This window comes from Aplidium turbinatum, chromosome 8 (genome assembly GCF_918807975.1).
Source record: "Aplidium turbinatum chromosome 8, kaAplTurb1.1, whole genome shotgun sequence".
Classification (NCBI taxonomy): Eukaryota; Metazoa; Chordata; class Ascidiacea; order Aplousobranchia; family Polyclinidae; genus Aplidium; species Aplidium turbinatum.
In genome coordinates, this window is record NC_137479.1 from 7,710,777 (window position 1) to 7,729,203 (window position 18,427).

Here is an 18,427-nt window from a genome sequence, read left to right on the forward strand (position 1 = left end):
GGAAGCAACTCCTAGGGTTGCATTTACATTGCTTAAACGTATCGTTTATTTATTCATACGCCCAAGTCTTCATGCATTGAAGTGGAAACAATTTCGGCGTTGGTTAAATTTCTAAGGACTTGGGGCTGAGGCGATAAAGATATAGATTGCATAGCGTTACTTGGCCTAAGTTGCGGAGTCGATATATTTTAATCTTTTATTTGTCAGACGCAAATATGTTTAACAAAAAAGAGATCAAATCAGAAATCTAACCAAATTCTTATTAAAATGCTCCTGTCATAAAAGAAGTTGAAAATCAAGTTTTTACTTGCTAGTGTTGTACTGGAGTCTTGTTTATTTGATGGTATAAATATATCATCGTTTTTGGCTTAATTAATTTAAAAATATTACAAAAAATGCAATAAGTTTCAACTTCTTACACGTAACTAGCTAACTGAACAACGGGAAAAACACAGCACTCGAAAACCAGCAAAATAGACAACAGATAGACGAACAGCGAATTGAATTACAGTACATTAGGAAGAACAGTTATTAATACTTTTGCTTCATAAACCGTTTTTATATGCTTATGATACCTTTTAACAGCTTCTTTTGTTTGTAACACAAAAAAGCAGTAGCCTACTTAGCAAGAAAGTAAGGAGGCACAAAATGATGGAATAATATCGGCTGAACTTTGTAAATGCAGTGCTCTGTCTAGGCCTACTATGATGTTAAAATTGCAAACATATGTACGTACATGAAACAGTAGAACTACTAAAAATTTTCACAACTTCCTGAACGATCCAAATGGTAATTTACGTCAACTGTTTTAAATTAACGATATCATGTGTTTTTACACAAAACAATGTTTCGTTTGTGTAAACTTATTAAATTTTAAATAAAAAAAGATTAAAAAAAAAGATCGTGAAAGTTAAAAGTTCAGATTTTCAAAAGAACAAAATACTATTCACTTAAATATATAGTAAAATGATCAAAATGACGGCTCAGTAGTTTTGTTGATATAAAGTAAGAACAGCAGCGAGGAACAAAAAATTAATGTTTTGTGTAAGGTTTGATCTCCTTATCACGTAAAAGTAAAATAACCTGAGTGTTTGTAAACGTCATGAAACGAAAGAAATCATGAAACATATTGCTTGGCAAGAGAGTGTAAAATGAAACAGCAATCAACATTTACCGCTTGTGGTCGATTGATTTGATCTTTATCCTCGGACTGGGAAAGCTTCTTTGAGGGCCTATTCCTGGCGGTTTCGCATACTTCTAGAGGCTTTGAACCACTGACGCAGGGCCGGTTACAGAGATTCAGTAGGGTTTTCGATAGTCATTGAAGTGTTGTTGCCAGAGAATTATTCCATCGAGTGGTGCTACTGAATGGAGGGCAGTCACGAAACGCGTTGATCAAGTACATACCCTCAGAGCCGAACCAGCGACGCTAGATCTTAAATCGGAAGCATAACCACTACAGACGTTACAGAGAAATTTGACAAACAACGGAAACGTTAATGAAGAAAATGATTAAAATTTGTGGAAGTTCAACTCCAAATTATAAAACAGACGAAATATCACTGAATTGAAAATGAAAAACCATCAAGAATGACCGCTAGGTACTTCAAATGGCAATGCTCATGATGAAGCTATACAGGTCCTTTTCATGTGATTTGAATATCACTACAGTATACAGTACTTATGTTAAACATTGCAGACGAATTGTAAAGCGACATTAAGAAAACAAAATATAACTGTTTGATTTGCATAAATTTTTGACTGCGCCCTTCAATGGACTTCACCTTCTTCACGGTGATGTCTCAAACAGCAAATCAACCCTCTTTTACATTGACTCAACGTCTGCAGACTTTGCATCAATGTAAAAAAACGGTTGATGTGGTATCTTAGGTAGTCTTGTGCACCTCTGTACGACATTCGGAAGGGCATAGGTTCGACACCTATCCAAAGCACCGGGCAGTGTTTTTGGCAAAAAGCAAATGATATGCTTGGCAAGACCGTTGAGAGAATGTCTTAGGCAAGTACCAATGAGATACTTTGGCCTCGAATCAAGATGCTTCTAAGAAAACACACAATAGCCAAAGAATACGCGGTGGTTTCTTTAAATTCCCGGGCCTCTTGGAAAGGCTCCGGGCCCCTAAAATTATCTCGGGCCCGGGTCCAAAAGTACCCCTGGGTCCCCCTGTCAACGCTATTGCTTGAAAATAAACACGAAGGTCGTGATTTTTGTCTTCTCATCCACTTCATGTAAATTTTCAACCAATTACTAGACCAAAGACTCTGTAGCCTACGGCAAAAAAATTCTACAAAAGGTAAAATTTGCTGTAATATTTTTGAAATATTTTAGAAGCCCGAATTCCTCTCAACTTGACTTGACTGAAACGTTGTATGTCTTGTCCTGTAATTTCTGTATCTTTCCTTTCAGTGATGAAAATCTAAAAATACAATCATATAAACAATTTAGATTAAGCGATATAGGACATTCAGTGAATAAAATACATATTATCCAAGTTTAGAAAATTTATAAAAAGCTCAAATAAAACTTATAAGATACTATAAGCGATACCGTGCTTATATAAGGCAAAGTAAGCTGAAAAGCTGGGCGATTTTTTGTGCTTTTTTCAATCATAGCTTACAGTTAGGAGAAAGCGAGATACAATTGGAAAGAAAAATTTAAATGAAATTGGTTTTTAAAGATGGAAAACTGTTTAATATTTGATTAAAGGTTAATCCACCGACACAGACAATGTCTGGTACGATACATAAAACAATTTCTTAAATTAAATGATTATCATGTGTAAATTCATTGCCAATTATGGAAAATTACCGTACTTGGTTCATCATAAATTTGTAAGCCTAAGCATTGGTTAAAATTAAACAAGAAATCATTATGGTAATATGATTTCACTTACTTTCCAATGTGTTGAAATAAAGCTGGTGAAATGCCCACCATTTTCTTTAATCTTATTTTGAAGCAATCTTTTTCAATTTGATCATGGCTACAGTAGCCTGATTTTACATAGTCAATCTAAAACGTAATAAAAATTATCAACCAAGAAAACTTGAAACAACAGTGTTTTTTTTGTTTAAATTATCTACACGTCGGTTTAAAAGTCAATAAATTAAGTCAGGTAAATTCGCTGAACCCTTAACTGTTTGGTGGGTTTGATTCCCCAGGCTCCTGAACAGTTCTATGAAAATCTATGCAAGCGTTATCCATAAACCGTTTTATAGAATTCTTTATCAGCATTTTTTATCCTAAAAACGGTGATGAAAACAAACCTCTCTGTCACCATTAATATGATAGGAGACTAACATATTGAGTGCAAAAGTCTTCAACTTATCTTAGAATTTGCCATATGTAATTGTTTAAAAGCATTTGTGATTAAATAATTTGATCTCACAGTGGCTAGGTCTCTTTCGTATATTGCGATTTAGTTTAAAAGTTTAAAATAAACTGCCTTAGCTTTCCATGATATATTATGTTTAGATTTTCAAAGCAAGTCTACCTTACGTACCTGCAACCAGTCCAGAGGTTTTTTGTTCCAGAACGTGTGGATAAAGGAAGCATAAGAAGGAAGAGTAGCCCTTCGAAAGAGTTTTCCGATAGCTCCCAGGCCGCAGAAAGAGAGAAAAAACCAACTGTTGTCCTTTCGCTTCTGGATTTCCTTTTGTTGAAACGATAAATTGAGTTAGCCTACTTCGCTCATGACAAGCTCTTCGGTTCGTTGACGAAACTTGTCAGTTTGTAGATCTACAGGCCATGATAAAAAAACTAATCAATAAATAACTAAAGTGACTTGAGTTCTTCTGGTGACTGAAGGTTACTAGGTTACCTCCTGATTTTAAGGATGATACCTAGATTTTATTACCGACGTTTCGTCGGTCAGCACGACTGGCTATCAAGTGGGCTGAACCAGGTAAACACAACCTGTTCCGTAACAAATAGCACAACACAAAAAACGTAGGCTACTGACGAAATCAATAAAGTAGCAAGAATCAGAGTTAAAAAACGCAACAAGATTACAGCTCAGTTTAATTGATAAAGCAGGGATGCCTAACAACAGTAGGCTACTATCCAACAACGTAAATTTATCTCAACGTCACAAAAACGTTGAAATAATATGCGACAAGACAGAAATGCAATTAGCAAATACAGCGATTGTGAAAAAGCTCTGAGCAAAGGAAAAAGTGACCACCAAGTCAAAGTAATTTATTGTACACAGAGGGAAAGCTCTGACTATCATTCCGGTTAAGAACACGTCGTGCCTTTTGGTTTATGTACCAACTTTCTGTAAACAATCTGTACAAACTTTCTGTAAACAATTACAATTACTGTAAACAATGTAGACTGTTTACATGGATGTTACCCCTTTGCATCTGCAACACACGAACTGGTGTGCGTATAATCACGTGACCTTCACGTTGTCCTTGTTGCGCAATCTGTGTTACTTTTCGTTCTGTCTACTCAGTTGCTATTTGTCTCGCCAGGTGAACGTTGTATTAGCCAGCATCAAACCCAATAAATCCCTGATTGTCTTTTCGTTAAATAGAGACGACAGCAATCAACACCCTGGTTGGACGTTCGAAAAGCCGCCGGTTTGACATCGCTCAAGTGCATGTGGCTGTGCCTTTGGCAAGACACCTAAAGGTGTGCCGTCGATTCTAGAGAGAAATGCCTACGGCCTTTCTTAGGCCCTTTCTGGTATTCGTGTCAAAGACACGCGAAAAGCACGAGACGGGACCATTTGGCCACGCCCTGATTAGTGGCTTATAACTCAGCCGCTAAATATCGCACATTTGAGAAAATTTGCATGTACATAGTCAAATGCTTTTATTTTATATTGTAATTATTTGTTTTCGAAATAAATGCTTAGTTTGTGTATTCTGAAAACATATGTTGCAAAAAAGCTCTAAAAACGCGAATTTTGCTGGCATTTAGTCATTTTATATCCGATTTTCTTCGTTCGAATTTTAATTTTGATGATTTGTGAACATTCAAAAAAATACTTTGAAACAAATTATTTTTTCCTACAATAAATGCAGTATTTTTCATATTCATACTACATCAAGCGATTTTGAGTTTATTGTGATGAATTGCACTGATAGGTTCTCCACATGTGGTCATGGCTGCTTAGCATCGCAGTATCTCTCATGACAAATCAAGATGAATGAAAGCATAAAATAGTTGTCGCGTCCCAGCCAGCAAATCATTTTTTTACATTGATTCAACCTTCGCAGATTGATTTTCTGGTTGAAAGAACTCTAGGTTATCACATTCTTTCCCAGCCAGCAAAATTGGTCCTTTTTACATTTATTTAACGTCTGCAGACGTCGAATCATTGTTGAAAGTGGTTGATTTACTGGCTGGGTTAGAAGTGTAGGTAACACGATTTCCAGTCAGCTGTTTTTTCAGGCGTTTCATTTCATAACATAGACTAGAGTGTAGCTTTCATTTCAACCTGCCAAAATGTTTTAGAATCAGAAAAAAAAGCTTCTTTTTGATACTTTTCAATGTAGCTAAACGTTGAAACGATATAAAAACCAACTTTTCTGCCTGGGCTGCTGCTTTTTGCTAAATTTCCCAGACAGCAAAACCCGTCATTTTTCAGACGTTGAATCAATGTAAAAATGACGGGTTTTTCTGTCTGGGTTGTTTAACTTGAGTCTGGCAATGTGAGTCTGGAAACCTTAAAAATAACTGACAAGTATGAATAAGAATAAACCATAAATTTATTCGTAAACAATATTTAAGGAAGTACGTAAAACGGTACAGTTTACTTAAAATTCAGTGAGATGGGTGTGCCTGCATTTTGGAAGCCAGCTCCTTTGTGTCAATGTCAACTGAGGTTAAGGCTAAACGAAGGCAGGCTTCGAGAGATGTTTGTTTAAGTAGATTCCTCTCTTTGGATTTAATCGACTTCATTGCGGAAAATGCTGCTTCACAAAGGTAGGTACTGCCAAACATTGACAGCAAGTGCAATCCAAAACGGCGTAAATTAGGATAATGCTCTTCAGAAAGAAGAGGCCAAAATTGAGTGATTGGCAGTGTAGCTTTGCTTAATAAAAACTGGTCACTTTGCAAGTCACACAATTCAAGCTGCAAATTGTCATCGGCTTCTGATATAGTTATAGTCAGCGGAGCATTGAATACATTGAAGTTTTTTGGATTTAGCCATCAAAAGTGATACATCATAAGAAGCAATGGTTGTAGAAGACGAAGGCTTCACTAATTGAAACATGTTTTCTTGACGCTTACGCAGGTTTGAATTGAGATCATTGAGTAGGGCTCGCCGCGCCTCACCAGTGTATTTATCATAGCCAGTGACATGAAGAGTGCTGTAGTGTCGTTGTACACTGTACTCTTTCATAACAGATATCATTTCATTACAAATTAAACATAAAACTTATATGCGGATTTTTATAAATTTACCATTTTAAGGTTGTTTTTCTAAGGTCGGCTTATATGCGAGGATATACGGTAATTTTTAAAAGTTTTCTAGAAGAGGCGGCGGGCCGCATTGAAGGAGGTCGCGGGCCGCATGCGGCCCGCGGGCCAGGCTTTGGACAACCCTTACTAAAGTAACAGATCATTCCTAGTAGCCAAAGTTTGCTTTTCATGTTTTGAACACGTCGAATCTTCGTAAAAACTGGTCAACTTCACTTGCCGAGATTGTGCAATGACGCAACAAAAACTGCCTGGGATTTAGACAAAACGATAAATTACACTATGAGTCCCATTGCGTTTAGTTCTAAGTTTAAATGTGTGATTGATGACTTGACTCGCGGTTGACTGCGGCCACTGTGTATACAATGGCAGAAGCGATGAGTCATTTCGAGGCCGATTGCCAAAATATAGAAATTTAGACAAAATTTCTGAACAACCTGTGACAAAATGCTTATTGTGAACCACATAATGTTCCAAAAATAACCAAATTAGGTTTAAACGATGCTCAAATGATAAAAAGTAAAAGTCAAGAAATATCAGCGTTTCAGGAAAATTCCTTCTATATAAAATTTCAAAACTAGTGAAGGGCGGGACGATCAGGTCCCGGCTGATAACAGGTCGAGTTACGTTGAATTTAAGTAAATTGAAGCCACATTGATTTCCGTCAAAGTTGCTGAAAACTTTTGGTTTAAGTGGGACTTACCCTCAAAGCCTAACCTTCATGTCCACCATCATGCAAGCGATTAAGTATCTTCCTTAGACTGAGCGCTGAGCGGTATGTTATCGAAAATGTACTGTACATGAAAGTTGCTAGAACGAAAACTCAGCCAAAATAAAATTACATCAACTGGCCTATTGGTTGAACTGGATACAAAAACTACAGCAACTTAAAAAATCTGTAATGCGATCATTCATAAAGCAACTATTACAAGCCAATAGCTGTCTGTTTCGCACAAAAAAAAGTTTCAAAAATTTACCTTAAATATCTTTTGGTCGTAGCCAGGCTTACTAATAACATCGTCTTCCATCATTAAGTAATAAGAGGCATCGAGGTTATAGGCGTACATCATAATAAAAATCTGATCCAGGTTTTGTTTTGATCTCCATTTTACTCTTGCTAAGGAATCGTTTAAAGTGCTTCTTAAAGTTGTTTCCCAATTTGGATAATAATTATCTGGAGGCCTTATTACCTGCATAAGAGAATTTAAAAGCAATAAGTTTAATAACAATTGTCTTGATTCACTAGTTTTCACTGTGGTTATAAGCTTGCAATTTCAATTTAATTTAATATTTGCAGGTTAAGGTAGCTCTACTGTACTACGCAAAAGGTAACAAATACAACTTCGCGGATAAACAAGGCAAATGCTGTAATAACATTTTGACATAAAGTATTTAGTCGGTGGGCATAGTTTTGATGCTTAAACAGTTTTTCTGAAGTCAACGTTATGAAGTCGGAGACGTATTTTTTCGTCCGACTCCACAACTATGGTTGGAACTGATAAAAGAATTTTTTTAGTCCTTTTGATTTTTGCATAATGTAAAGAAATGTGAAAGCATGCGCTCGGTTAAATGCACCGCACTATTTAGAACGGTTTGAAAAGAATTGGTATCATGCTTAATATGGTGCCACGTTTAGTCTATCTATGCTTTTTTAAATACGAACTTATACAGAATAACCAATTACTATACAGTATAGACACTAAAAATTTGTATCCTCGAAAGCTTGTTCTTCTGGAAAAAAATCGCAGTGATTCGTATTAAAATAGAACTGATTCGAATTAAATAATTTAAACCAATGAAATTGACTCTGAACAAAATCGCATTTATTATTTGATAAGTGGATAAAGTATGCTGGTGGTTTTCTGTAAAAAGGTAAAGGTGATCCCATACTTGATTCAAGTGTTGGGTATGAGAAGATAAGGTTCTCATTGTACTAAGCCTTCGGCATTAAAGAGAGTACAGTTCCTTTCTCTCGGCCGCCTTTCCTGCAGCAATTATGCCCACCCAATTTATTACACCCTAGGTAAAGGTGAGCGGTGTTTTCAACAACCAGCTGATGCCGGGAGTCGAACCAGGTTTGCATAATTGGAAAGCTAACGCCTTATCCGTTGCGCCATCCCACCGTGCCATCGTTTTTCTGTATTCCTTTTTTAATTTAGTCAAGATGGACCTGCCATAGAATCTTCACCATTTACCATCTCACAGGAATCATAACAATGTTGTATCAAGCATTTTCTAATGTTGTATCAAACTTTTTTTTCAAAAATATAACTTTTGCTTACCTCCACTTCTCCGAAGTGAATTTGATTTTTAAAGGCTTCAAAAATTTGATCACACCTCTCTTGCACGTACGTTTGGTTGGCATCTCCGATATAAACTAGAATCCTAACGCTTGCTTCGGTGTCCAAACGGTTTCGTAGCAATGAATCTACAGTATCAAGCAAATAATCCCCACCGTCTCTCTGTATATGGAATACATACATTGATTAAAGAATTAAAGTAAAAAATGTTATAAAATGGAATACAATCATATATCGCCGGCTCAAATAAAACCGTCACAGATCAATAAACATTTTCCTTGTTGTAACCATGTTACAGTCATTGATGTTAGATACCAACACATCAAAAGCCGTCCTTCATGATATTTAACGTCTACAAACATTGCATAAATGTAAGAAGGACAAATTTTGTTGTTTTGGCAGTTGCTGAGATACACTATTCTGTTGACTGAAGACGTGCCACCGAAATCATTACTGTTTTTGTCCATATACCTAATTACCTATATGCATCTTAATAAATAGGTTAGTAGAAGAAATGTTACTTTGTATTTTTACAACTACGTAGTAACAGTTGTAAGATTGTAACATTTAAAACATACGTCCATGCTTCAGACTACAAACATTGCCGGTGTAGCAGTCCAAGAGTTACTGCAGGCCAAAAGTTACAAGGGTTGCCAAATATTTCATTCAAATTTTATTTAATTTTGTTTTGAAAAATAATTAAATTTTTAACCCCTCAAAAGGTCAGATTAATAATTATAAGTATTTTGTAATGTTAATTGACAAACTTGCATTAGTTTGAGAGCAATGAATTCATTACACTTAGTTAAAACAATTTTCGCTTTTCTATCGATTGCGAAAACGCCGGGCACCCCTGGTAACTTTTGGACTGACAGAAACTTTCAGACTGCAATGCCGCAGAAGCAGTCCAAAAGTTACTGCTCTTGTAAGTGGGTGTGCTTTTTCGAAATTTGTTTGGGAAAACTTGTAAATGGACTGAAACTTCACTTGGTCAGTAGATTAAACCTTCTGCAAGTATGCGAAAGATAAATCCCAAGGATAAATATTCTCACCACGAAACCATTATTCTTGACTTTAAGTTTCGTGCCACGTGTTTTCGATGGAAGTCCAACGGAAATTCATTGGAATCTCAAACTGTTCAACACTTTCGTAAAAGTTAAAGCCTTCCCCGCGTGTGAGACTGTGATAGCCTACTCACTGAAGGTTGATGGCGTTTTGACTACCGGTTGGCCTACATGTAGCCTAAGTTACTTTATATTTCTTCAAAACGATAGTTATGAAAAACCAGACCAAAAATAGGCTCAGTGCTTCATTCACTAGAAAACTTTGGTTTTAACTTTCATGAAATATATAAAATAATGGTCACAGACTATGTTCGTCAACTACAACTCAAGACCAGCGGTTATAACAAGTCAGCCTTCAAATGCAAACTTTGCACGATATATTAAGGCCTGTAGCTTATTAAATGTCACCGATTCACGTATAGCCACGATTCAAACTTTGAAATGTTTGGAGCGATGATCAATTAAATTATTTGTTTCAACAGAGCCATATAGCCTACAACGAGTCAATAAAACACTCATAATACTACATTGTGAATCGTAGGTTGCATCATAGCACAATCAGGATGACAGCAAAAGACTATAGGCTAAGTGGTCATCTAGTCAATCACCTCCCCATGCAAATTTATTTGCCAACGCACGGACACAACTTCAAATGGTATAATACAAACAAATCAGGTTAAAATGATAGCCTACGTAAATTGCTAGGTTACAAATTAAAATTTCATTCCAATACAGCAACAATTTCTGGTACAAAGCTCATCTTTTAACTTTCATCTTATTTTCGCTTCATTCCCAATTACGTTTCTGCTATAAACTATGTTGTTAAGATGCAATGGTGGATACGTTTTCAAGTTCAACATGTTTTCAATGTCGAAATCATTTATACAAATCTGCTGCAAGCGTCAAATCTGACAACCCTGTTTTAGTAACTTCTGGACTGGCAATTACTTTCAGACCGCGTATACGCGGTCCAGAAGTTACGGTAACTTTCAGATCGCAGTAACTCCTGGACCGTTACACCGGTTTATGAGCAACTACTATAATCTAGAATACACAGCTTCCTTGTTGTTTTTGTTCAAAAAAAGGACCAAACGGTTGATTTGTCTTGGTCATCGTATCTAGGATTTACCACCGAGCAAGTTCTATAGGCAAGTCTAAAAATTAGAAGCGATGCAATAAATTAGCACTTAAGCTTTGGAAATGCAACCAACCACCTTTTTGTATGGAATCTTAAACGGATTTCTTTTCTATTAATTTTAATTTTTTTATCTTTTAACTTCTGATTTTTTTTTATAAATGTAACTCTTTTGCACTAATGATAAACAAAAACGCACTTTTCAGCCCAAATTTTTAACACTATATTAAATCTCACCCGCACTGTAGTTATCCCAATGATGATGTCAGCATTCTTACGCAAGTTCCCTAATTTATATCCTGGCATTGGAGATTTCAGACCACCGGCTAAAGGGAACTCTGGATTTAGCAAATGCTCATATGAATATTGTCTTGCTGCATCTTTTGGTTTGTAGACGTTCGGGTTGGCGACGTCTCGACCTATCTGCAGTAGAAGATGAATATATTGGAACGATGCGTGGTTTGTTTGTTTGTTTATCTTTATCCTGCATTGCGGGAAAGCGGACTTGAGCGCTATGCATCGGTGTACGCCTTCCGACGTACACCTGACCCACGCTACAGCCGACGGCAATGTCTGTTTCCGGTTGTCTACTCTGCTTATGACTTAAATTTGGTACTACCCATTACTCGAAATCTATCACTGGGTAGAGGCAATTATTGTAAAGTTTCTTGCCCAGAGAAACAACAGCAAGTGCGAGTGGCTGGAGTCGAACATGCAGGCTCTCGACTGCGAGCCCAACGCTCTAACCACTCGGCCACTGGTTACAGTTATTCAATCTCTCACAAGGTAATCTAAATTTTATTGCAGATTTTCATTTTATCTCCAAACGTATTACCTCTGAATTTGAAGATGGTTGGTTAATTGGTTTTGAATTTACATCCTCGGACTGACAAAGCCTTGATTGGTTATTCCTGGTAGTTTCGCAAACTTGTACATGCTCTTGACGCAAGGCCGGTTACCGAGATTGGCAGAGTGAAGTTTTCCGATTGTTGAAGTGTTGTTGCCGGAGAATTATTCATCACTACGTGCCTCTGAATGGAGAGCAGTCCTGAAATGCGTAGGCTCAAGCGCACACCCCGAGAGTCGAACCAGCGCCGCGTGATCTTGAGCCGGGCGCGTAACCGCTGAGCTAACAGGAAGGATTTTATAGAAATTTTTAGAATAATGTTTAACGAAACGATTTTTAAATATTCTGGGTTTGTGAATTGATCCTAAGGCTTTGTAGCAGAAACACATCACACAGTTGTAGAGTGCAAGCAAAAAGCAACAAGATGGTTTTATCTTGGGAATACATAAATGCGTATCAATAATTTAAAACCTGCTTTAATTTTAGGTCGATACTGTCAACAAGGAAGCAATTTGTATCGTTACATTGCAAGTGAACATCTGCGTATAAATGCTTAAATGAAATACAAAACACATAAATATACCTATACCTTTACAAAGAAAGCAGTGATCTTCATAGCAATGTCTTCGTAGTAATAAAAGTTATAGTTGGCTATAATTTTTATTCTTTAGTCGTATAGGCATAGAATAATTTGAATGAATTATTCATGCGAAATATTTTTTTTTCAGGGGTAAATGCTTAGATTACTTATGTAAGTTAATATTTATCTTACTTTAAGTTACCAGTATTTACAAGACACTAGTGTATTAATCAAATCTTAACCCCAGGCTACATTTTTAACATTTGAAAATGTTTTGTAATATACATACAAGTCTCCAAAATTATTAACATATTGATAGTTAGTGGGAAAGATACAATATTTTAAGACTCACCTGGGTTGATAAAAAAACGTGCTCAGTCTCATTATGTCGTGCTTCTTTAAATGTTACGATGTTGTCATTTTGTTGTGCATAGTAATTGAAGAAGAATCCAAGCTGATACATCATTAAAAAACAAAAACTTATAATCACCAACATAACTCGACGTTTCCTCATTGTTGAACGATAAAAAAGCATGACTAGTGTCTTTATCAACTGTTACTTTGTATGATGAAGTAAAGCTTCGCTTTTGGCTGTTTAAACCTAATGCATCTATTTTGATGGAACGTTTAAACTAATGTGCAAACCGTTGAGGATTTCTGCAACAAATAAACCACAAGATTTTTGTCTAGTAGGTTATACATAGTTACTTGTGCAACTCTAGTTTTAAAATTATTTTTTAGATAAAAACTAAATAACCCCTAAGCAATGCTGCTTTCAAGCAAAAGAACTAAATTCTGAATAGCGCTGCTAAGCTCAGTAAATACTCTGTTGATAAATACAGAAGTAATTGTGCAAAGAGTTCTTGCTTTCTTTGTTTTCAATTTACAAAAGTGACGAAAACTGGAGCTGAAAGAACTAACAGAATAAAAGTACTGAACTCGTGTTAAGTTTCAAATAAAACTCGAAGTGGGCTATATAGGCTTCACACAAAACCAATTCAGAGAGCATCTCATGTGAGAAGAAATCAAAACTGCGGCAACCAATGTTTTTCAATGTACAAAACCTCAAAGATTTTTTGCAGTTGCTGAAGTAAATCATTATTGAACAGTCTTATACAACTCAACTAGTAAAAAAGTTGTGTCAAGAAAAGATACATTTTGTAAAGCATTGGGCAATCACCATTTTAAAATAACACTTTTGTAAGAATTTAAACAAACATCTGGTGAGATGTTTTCTTAATGCACCCTTTTCTGTCAGATAACATCACCCGCAGTTGCCGGTTTCAATGCCGGGTGGTTTGTTGTCACAAAAAAGCAATGGTTTTTGATAGAATAAGCGTTCGAGCGCACACCTTGAATTCATATCCAGAAGGTATTTTCTTTTTTCGTTTCTATCACTAGTTGCAACGTTCATCTAATGAAAGTAAAAGCAACGACAAACTGGTTGAATGGTTGATGTATTGCTTCACATCAACCTGTTTTTCGTTGCTTTTACTTTCACTTTTATCAGATGAACGTTGCAACTAGTGCTAGAAACGATAATTGTCCTGAAGAACACCCAAACTTTTCAGTATTTAATTCTCTTTTCTTGTAGACATGTAATTCTCTTTAGACATGTAATGTAACATGTAATTCTTAGATATGTAATTCTCTTTTAGACATGTAATTCTCTTTTCTTGTAAACATGAAATAATAGAGGAAGACTAGAGAAGAATATTTCAAAACGCAAATAGGCCTAACCGTGTACATATTTGTAGTGACGACTAGCCACGGGCTTGTCTCAATCAATGACTGGTCTTTTGCTGACGACTTCTTTTTTTTCTTTTGAATGAGAAGTTGGTTTATGGACTACGTTTCATTGGGGTCAAGCATGACCCACTAGAACACGGCCAAAGATGTTGCTATTTGAGGAAATTTCTAAGAGTCTGAATTGTTACAATCCTAACCATGACAAACCTGTCATCTTCCCATTTCCAGAAGTAAGTAAAATAAGCAATGTTTGCACCTAGACATATTTTTGGTTTATTTAACCGGAGATTAGATATGTACGTTGAGCACAGTTTACACAATAATAATGTAATAGGTAAGACTTTCCAACTGCATCCTAGTTGGAAACTTTCCAACTGCATTCCAACTGTAGTCTCATCATACAGTCGTTAGGTTTTTTGTATAGCAGGATCTTTCGCCAAAACACATATTTTACTTGCAAAATTAAACTCGACGAAAAACAAAACAAACTAAAATTTAAATTGGCACATCGAATGAACAGCTTACAACATACAATTCCCAAACAATCCTTGATATTTTAAATGGAACATGCAATTGCACCAAACGATGCTACCTCCAAGATGCAGTTGAAAAGTCTTATATATTAAATTGTTATTGTGTAAACTGTGCTTAACATATGTACATAATCTCCGGTTAAACAAGCCAAACATATGTCTAGGTGCAAATACTGCTTATTTTACTTACTTCTGGAAATGGGAAGATGACAGGTTTGTCATAGCTAGGATTGTAACAATTCAGACTCTTAGAAATGTTTTCAAATAGCAACATATTTGGCCGTGTTCCAGTGGGTCATGGGTCAAGAATAACGAACATCAACCAGTAGGCCAGGGTTACTCAACTAATGTTAACAAAGGTCCAGTTTGACAAGATAAATATTTTTTGCGGTCCGGTGAGTACGTTATTTCACACGCAACCACAAAAGTCAAACTATCGGTACCAAACCATTTTTTTAGGTAAAATGTAACTCGACTTGGATTTTTGAGAAAGTTTTGGGGAGTCTGGTGGGCGAAGCCCCAGCAGTAAAATTGCTTCCTCCCAGTAGAAATCTGTTTAAAGAAGCCCAGAAACGTGGCAATGAGGTTATTTTTCCAAAAGCTCAAGGTCCACCATCAACACCTAGAAGGTTCAGATTCGGACCGCGGTCCGCCAGTTGAGTAGCCCTGCAGTAGGCTGTTTAATTTGTCACAGCACGGTTAAGGAAAGATGTAAAGGTCATAATTGTGGTCTACTTTTGGTAGGCCATGGTCATAATGCTTTTGCACGCGTCCCTTGCGACGTTCATTTTTCTATAGTTTTGTTTGATAGTTTTTTCAGTGGTTGATTTTACAAAGACTATTTAACACTTTTCATAAATTTTGTTTTACTGAGAAAGCTCTAGTTCAGCAATACACAATACCGGTAGGCTACCCTAAAATTTGACTCATCGTTGCAAACATTTCCAGTTTGAAGTAGTCTTAAACAGAAAAAAATACTTTTAAATGGAACACACTGTACAGTATAGTAGTCCTACAAAATACCATGCGATTACTCATAAGAAGATGTTAAGAAAAAAATCGGCAATAGCCTAATATATTTTCAAAGTCTTTGGTATATTCAGTAAAGTAGAATTGAAATCGATCTCACACCCACAACTTCAATGTTAAACTAAAGCTTTTAACTGCAATGTTCAGTTTTGCCTCGATGATCATGCTTTACCTACATATTATAAAGTATCCATATTTAAAAAGAAGCTTCATAGAAAGTAAAAAAACGTGCAAAAAGTGATCAAACAATGGAAATGCTGTCGGAAGTTCTAGGAAAGCCATCAGTTCTCTTTGTTAAATCGTTCCCTTTTGAGTGTTCTGTTTGTGTCGCTTATTTTTGTTTGGGCAAGCTACAACAGTTTATGTCCAACAACCAACATTGTTTGTCTTTATCTGTTACTGTCAAAGGTTGCCGCACACTAAAACAAAAGTCTCAATCCTTTTGATACTTCAAGCTGTAAAATTAAGATAGATGCCTTGCAGCATTTGGCTAAAAGTCCACTTTCACGCAGTGTGAGTAGGCTATAGATTTTTGACTTTTTTCTGACCACAGTCCACAATACAACTGGACTATCTCATATTTGTCTGTATAACCTACTTGTCTGTTAACATCAATGGTCCAGCAAATAATAACCATGTAAATACGGTAACCAACTACTGAAAGCCTTAGGCCTACCAGCTGCTTACTAGACAAATTACTGACACAAACCAGTTGCTGTGACGTTTCAGGCTCACGAAGTTTTTTTTGTTGCCTCCAGCAAATAAACTGCTTAGTTGGTCAGTGGAAGCGCGATTTCATTCTACACAGACCCATCTTTGCATTAAACCGTGACGAAATCTATTTGTGGCAAATGTATCATCGGCAAAGTTTGTTGCGCAAGCGTAGACCTTACGTGAGACAAAATTTTATCAAGTTTTCATGAACAATATCATCGAATGAAACAATAAAGAGGCCAAAATGTAGAAACTATAAACTCATCGAAAACTGCACTGTCTTCATCTTCAGTGCTGCCATCATACTGTAGAAGTATGAAATTCGATTTTCACAGAATTTAGTTTTTTATAAAATCATTTTTGGAACACCCATTGGGCAGAGCTGCTATTTGCGGTAGAATTGTGTGCTACAAACTCACCCTTGCTGCTTTTTGTCCATATAATCTACTGTATATCAGGAATTGTCCAGTAAACGATTTTCATTTGATTTTAAACAAATCTTTGCTGTGCCAATGATTATGCCAAACTTTTATGCCAAACTTTTGGCATATTTAGCTTCTTTCATTGTCGCACTTCCAAGCATTGACTGCCTCTAGCATGAAAAGTTTCCAAGATTCTCTGTTGTTTGCTGAGTGCATTAGGTGCATGTTGGTGCTGGTTTTGTCGGTTTGTTGGTTTAAGTAAGTAGATTAACCTAACAACCCGACAAAACCAACACCAACAACACCAACTTATATCAGGAATTGCCAATTGTCCGGTAAACGATTTACTTTTTCATTTGTTTTTAAACAAATATTTGCTAATAGAAAATAAAACTTCTTGAAGCCATCTTGTGTCGCCTAAATAAAAATAGGCGAATTAGTTTAATGGAATTTATTGACAATTGTCGCATAATTTGTTTTATGATATTCAAGAAAAAAAAAAAAAATTTTTTATTTCAGAGCAACAAGTCCTTTGAAGTGGTTAATCTCTGAACAGTCAACACCACGCCCTCAGAAAAGACCAACAAAAACGTGGAAAAGTTATCCTTTGATCTTTTTTTTGGCATGGCACGTAACCGACTGCCTCCTGAATCCGCTTCTGGGGATCCTAATTGTGCTATGTTATAAATTACGAAACATATTGTTGTAAGAATTTGTTCGCTCTTTTGAATTCTTTGTCTCATTATTCATCCGAGACCGTTGATGCCTGGTTCAGGCAAGGCAGTTGAAGAAAAAGAAGAAGAAGAATGTGATGACATCGTACATCTGATATAAAAATAAAAATGAGCTTGCCGCTAAAAGACCTTAGCTGATGAAGAAGAGGGACAATATATAAAACAATATTATAATTAGTAGAGCTTTAGTGGCGAACTGGTAGATACATTGTTGTCAATTGTGCAAGAAAAATAGAATATCCTGTAACAAAATTTATGACGCAAATTTTTCTAAAATTTGTTTCGTTTCTTCAACGCTGATATGGCGAGATTCTGTCATGCAAGTTGTTTGTAGTCATTTACACCTGGCAAATGGGATTTGACGACCATATAGGCTAGTGCAAGGCTTACTAAAGTTGTAATCAGTTTTTTGCTTTATTTGAAATTAAACTTTTCTTTGTTGATTGGCTTTTTATTTCATTTTCTCCCTATAGACACTAGGCAGTATGTAGGTTATATCTCAGACCAGCCAATGATGTGGCACGATCTGTTGGTTATCTGGATAAATGAGGTGATTGCCTGGTTTTCTGGTTTATGTCGGATTTGACGATGATTTACCTTGAATGGTCGTCAAGGATCATAAGTCGCCAGAAGAATTGTAATTATTAAACCTCCTGCTGCACTTTATGAACCAATGGAGGCTTGATGTGTTTGACTAATTGCTATCAAATATTATTTTCTGAGCTTTCGATAAATTGATGCTACTTTTAATAATTAATTTATAACTTATCACTTTTTTTTAAATGAAGTGCACCTCAAGTGCACTTCATTTAAAAAATAACAAGTTTTCTCATGTCGTCACTGTTTATGATTATGAGTAAGACATACAAGTT

The 18,427-nt window shown here is 36.1% G+C and overlaps 1 protein-coding gene across 1 annotated transcript; it reads right to left on the bottom strand.

Annotated features, from left to right (window-relative positions):
* Window positions 1-109: 109 nt before the first annotated feature.
* Window positions 110-12,974, bottom strand: LOC145776349 (alpha-1,3-mannosyl-glycoprotein 4-beta-N-acetylglucosaminyltransferase A-like). Its single transcript, XM_082587744.1, has 7 exons — window positions 12,727-12,974; window positions 11,185-11,370; window positions 8,731-8,910; window positions 7,426-7,638; window positions 3,519-3,668; window positions 2,913-3,028; window positions 110-2,435 (listed from the first exon to the last, which is right to left on the bottom strand). The coding sequence occupies exons 1-7, from the start codon at window positions 12,907-12,909 to the stop codon at window positions 2,363-2,365; spliced, it is 1,101 nt and encodes a 366-aa protein (XP_082443870.1). The 5' UTR covers window positions 12,910-12,974; the 3' UTR covers window positions 110-2,362.
* Window positions 12,975-18,427: the final 5,453 nt, after the last annotated feature.

Bases quoted from the DNA above. Each gene is read 5' to 3' on its own strand.
- LOC145776349 (XM_082587744.1), bottom strand. From the start codon at position 12,909: ATGCTTTTTTATCGTTCAACAATGAGGAAACGTCGAGTTATGTTGGTG. The intron at 11,371-12,726 runs GTGAGTCTTAAA...CTTCTACTGCAG, and splicing joins ACGTTTTTTTATCAACCCAG to ATAGGTCGAGACGTCGCCAA. The intron at 3,669-7,425 runs GTAAATTTTTGA...TTTCAACAAAAG, and splicing joins ACGACCAAAAGATATTTAAG to GAAATCCAGAAGCGAAAGGA.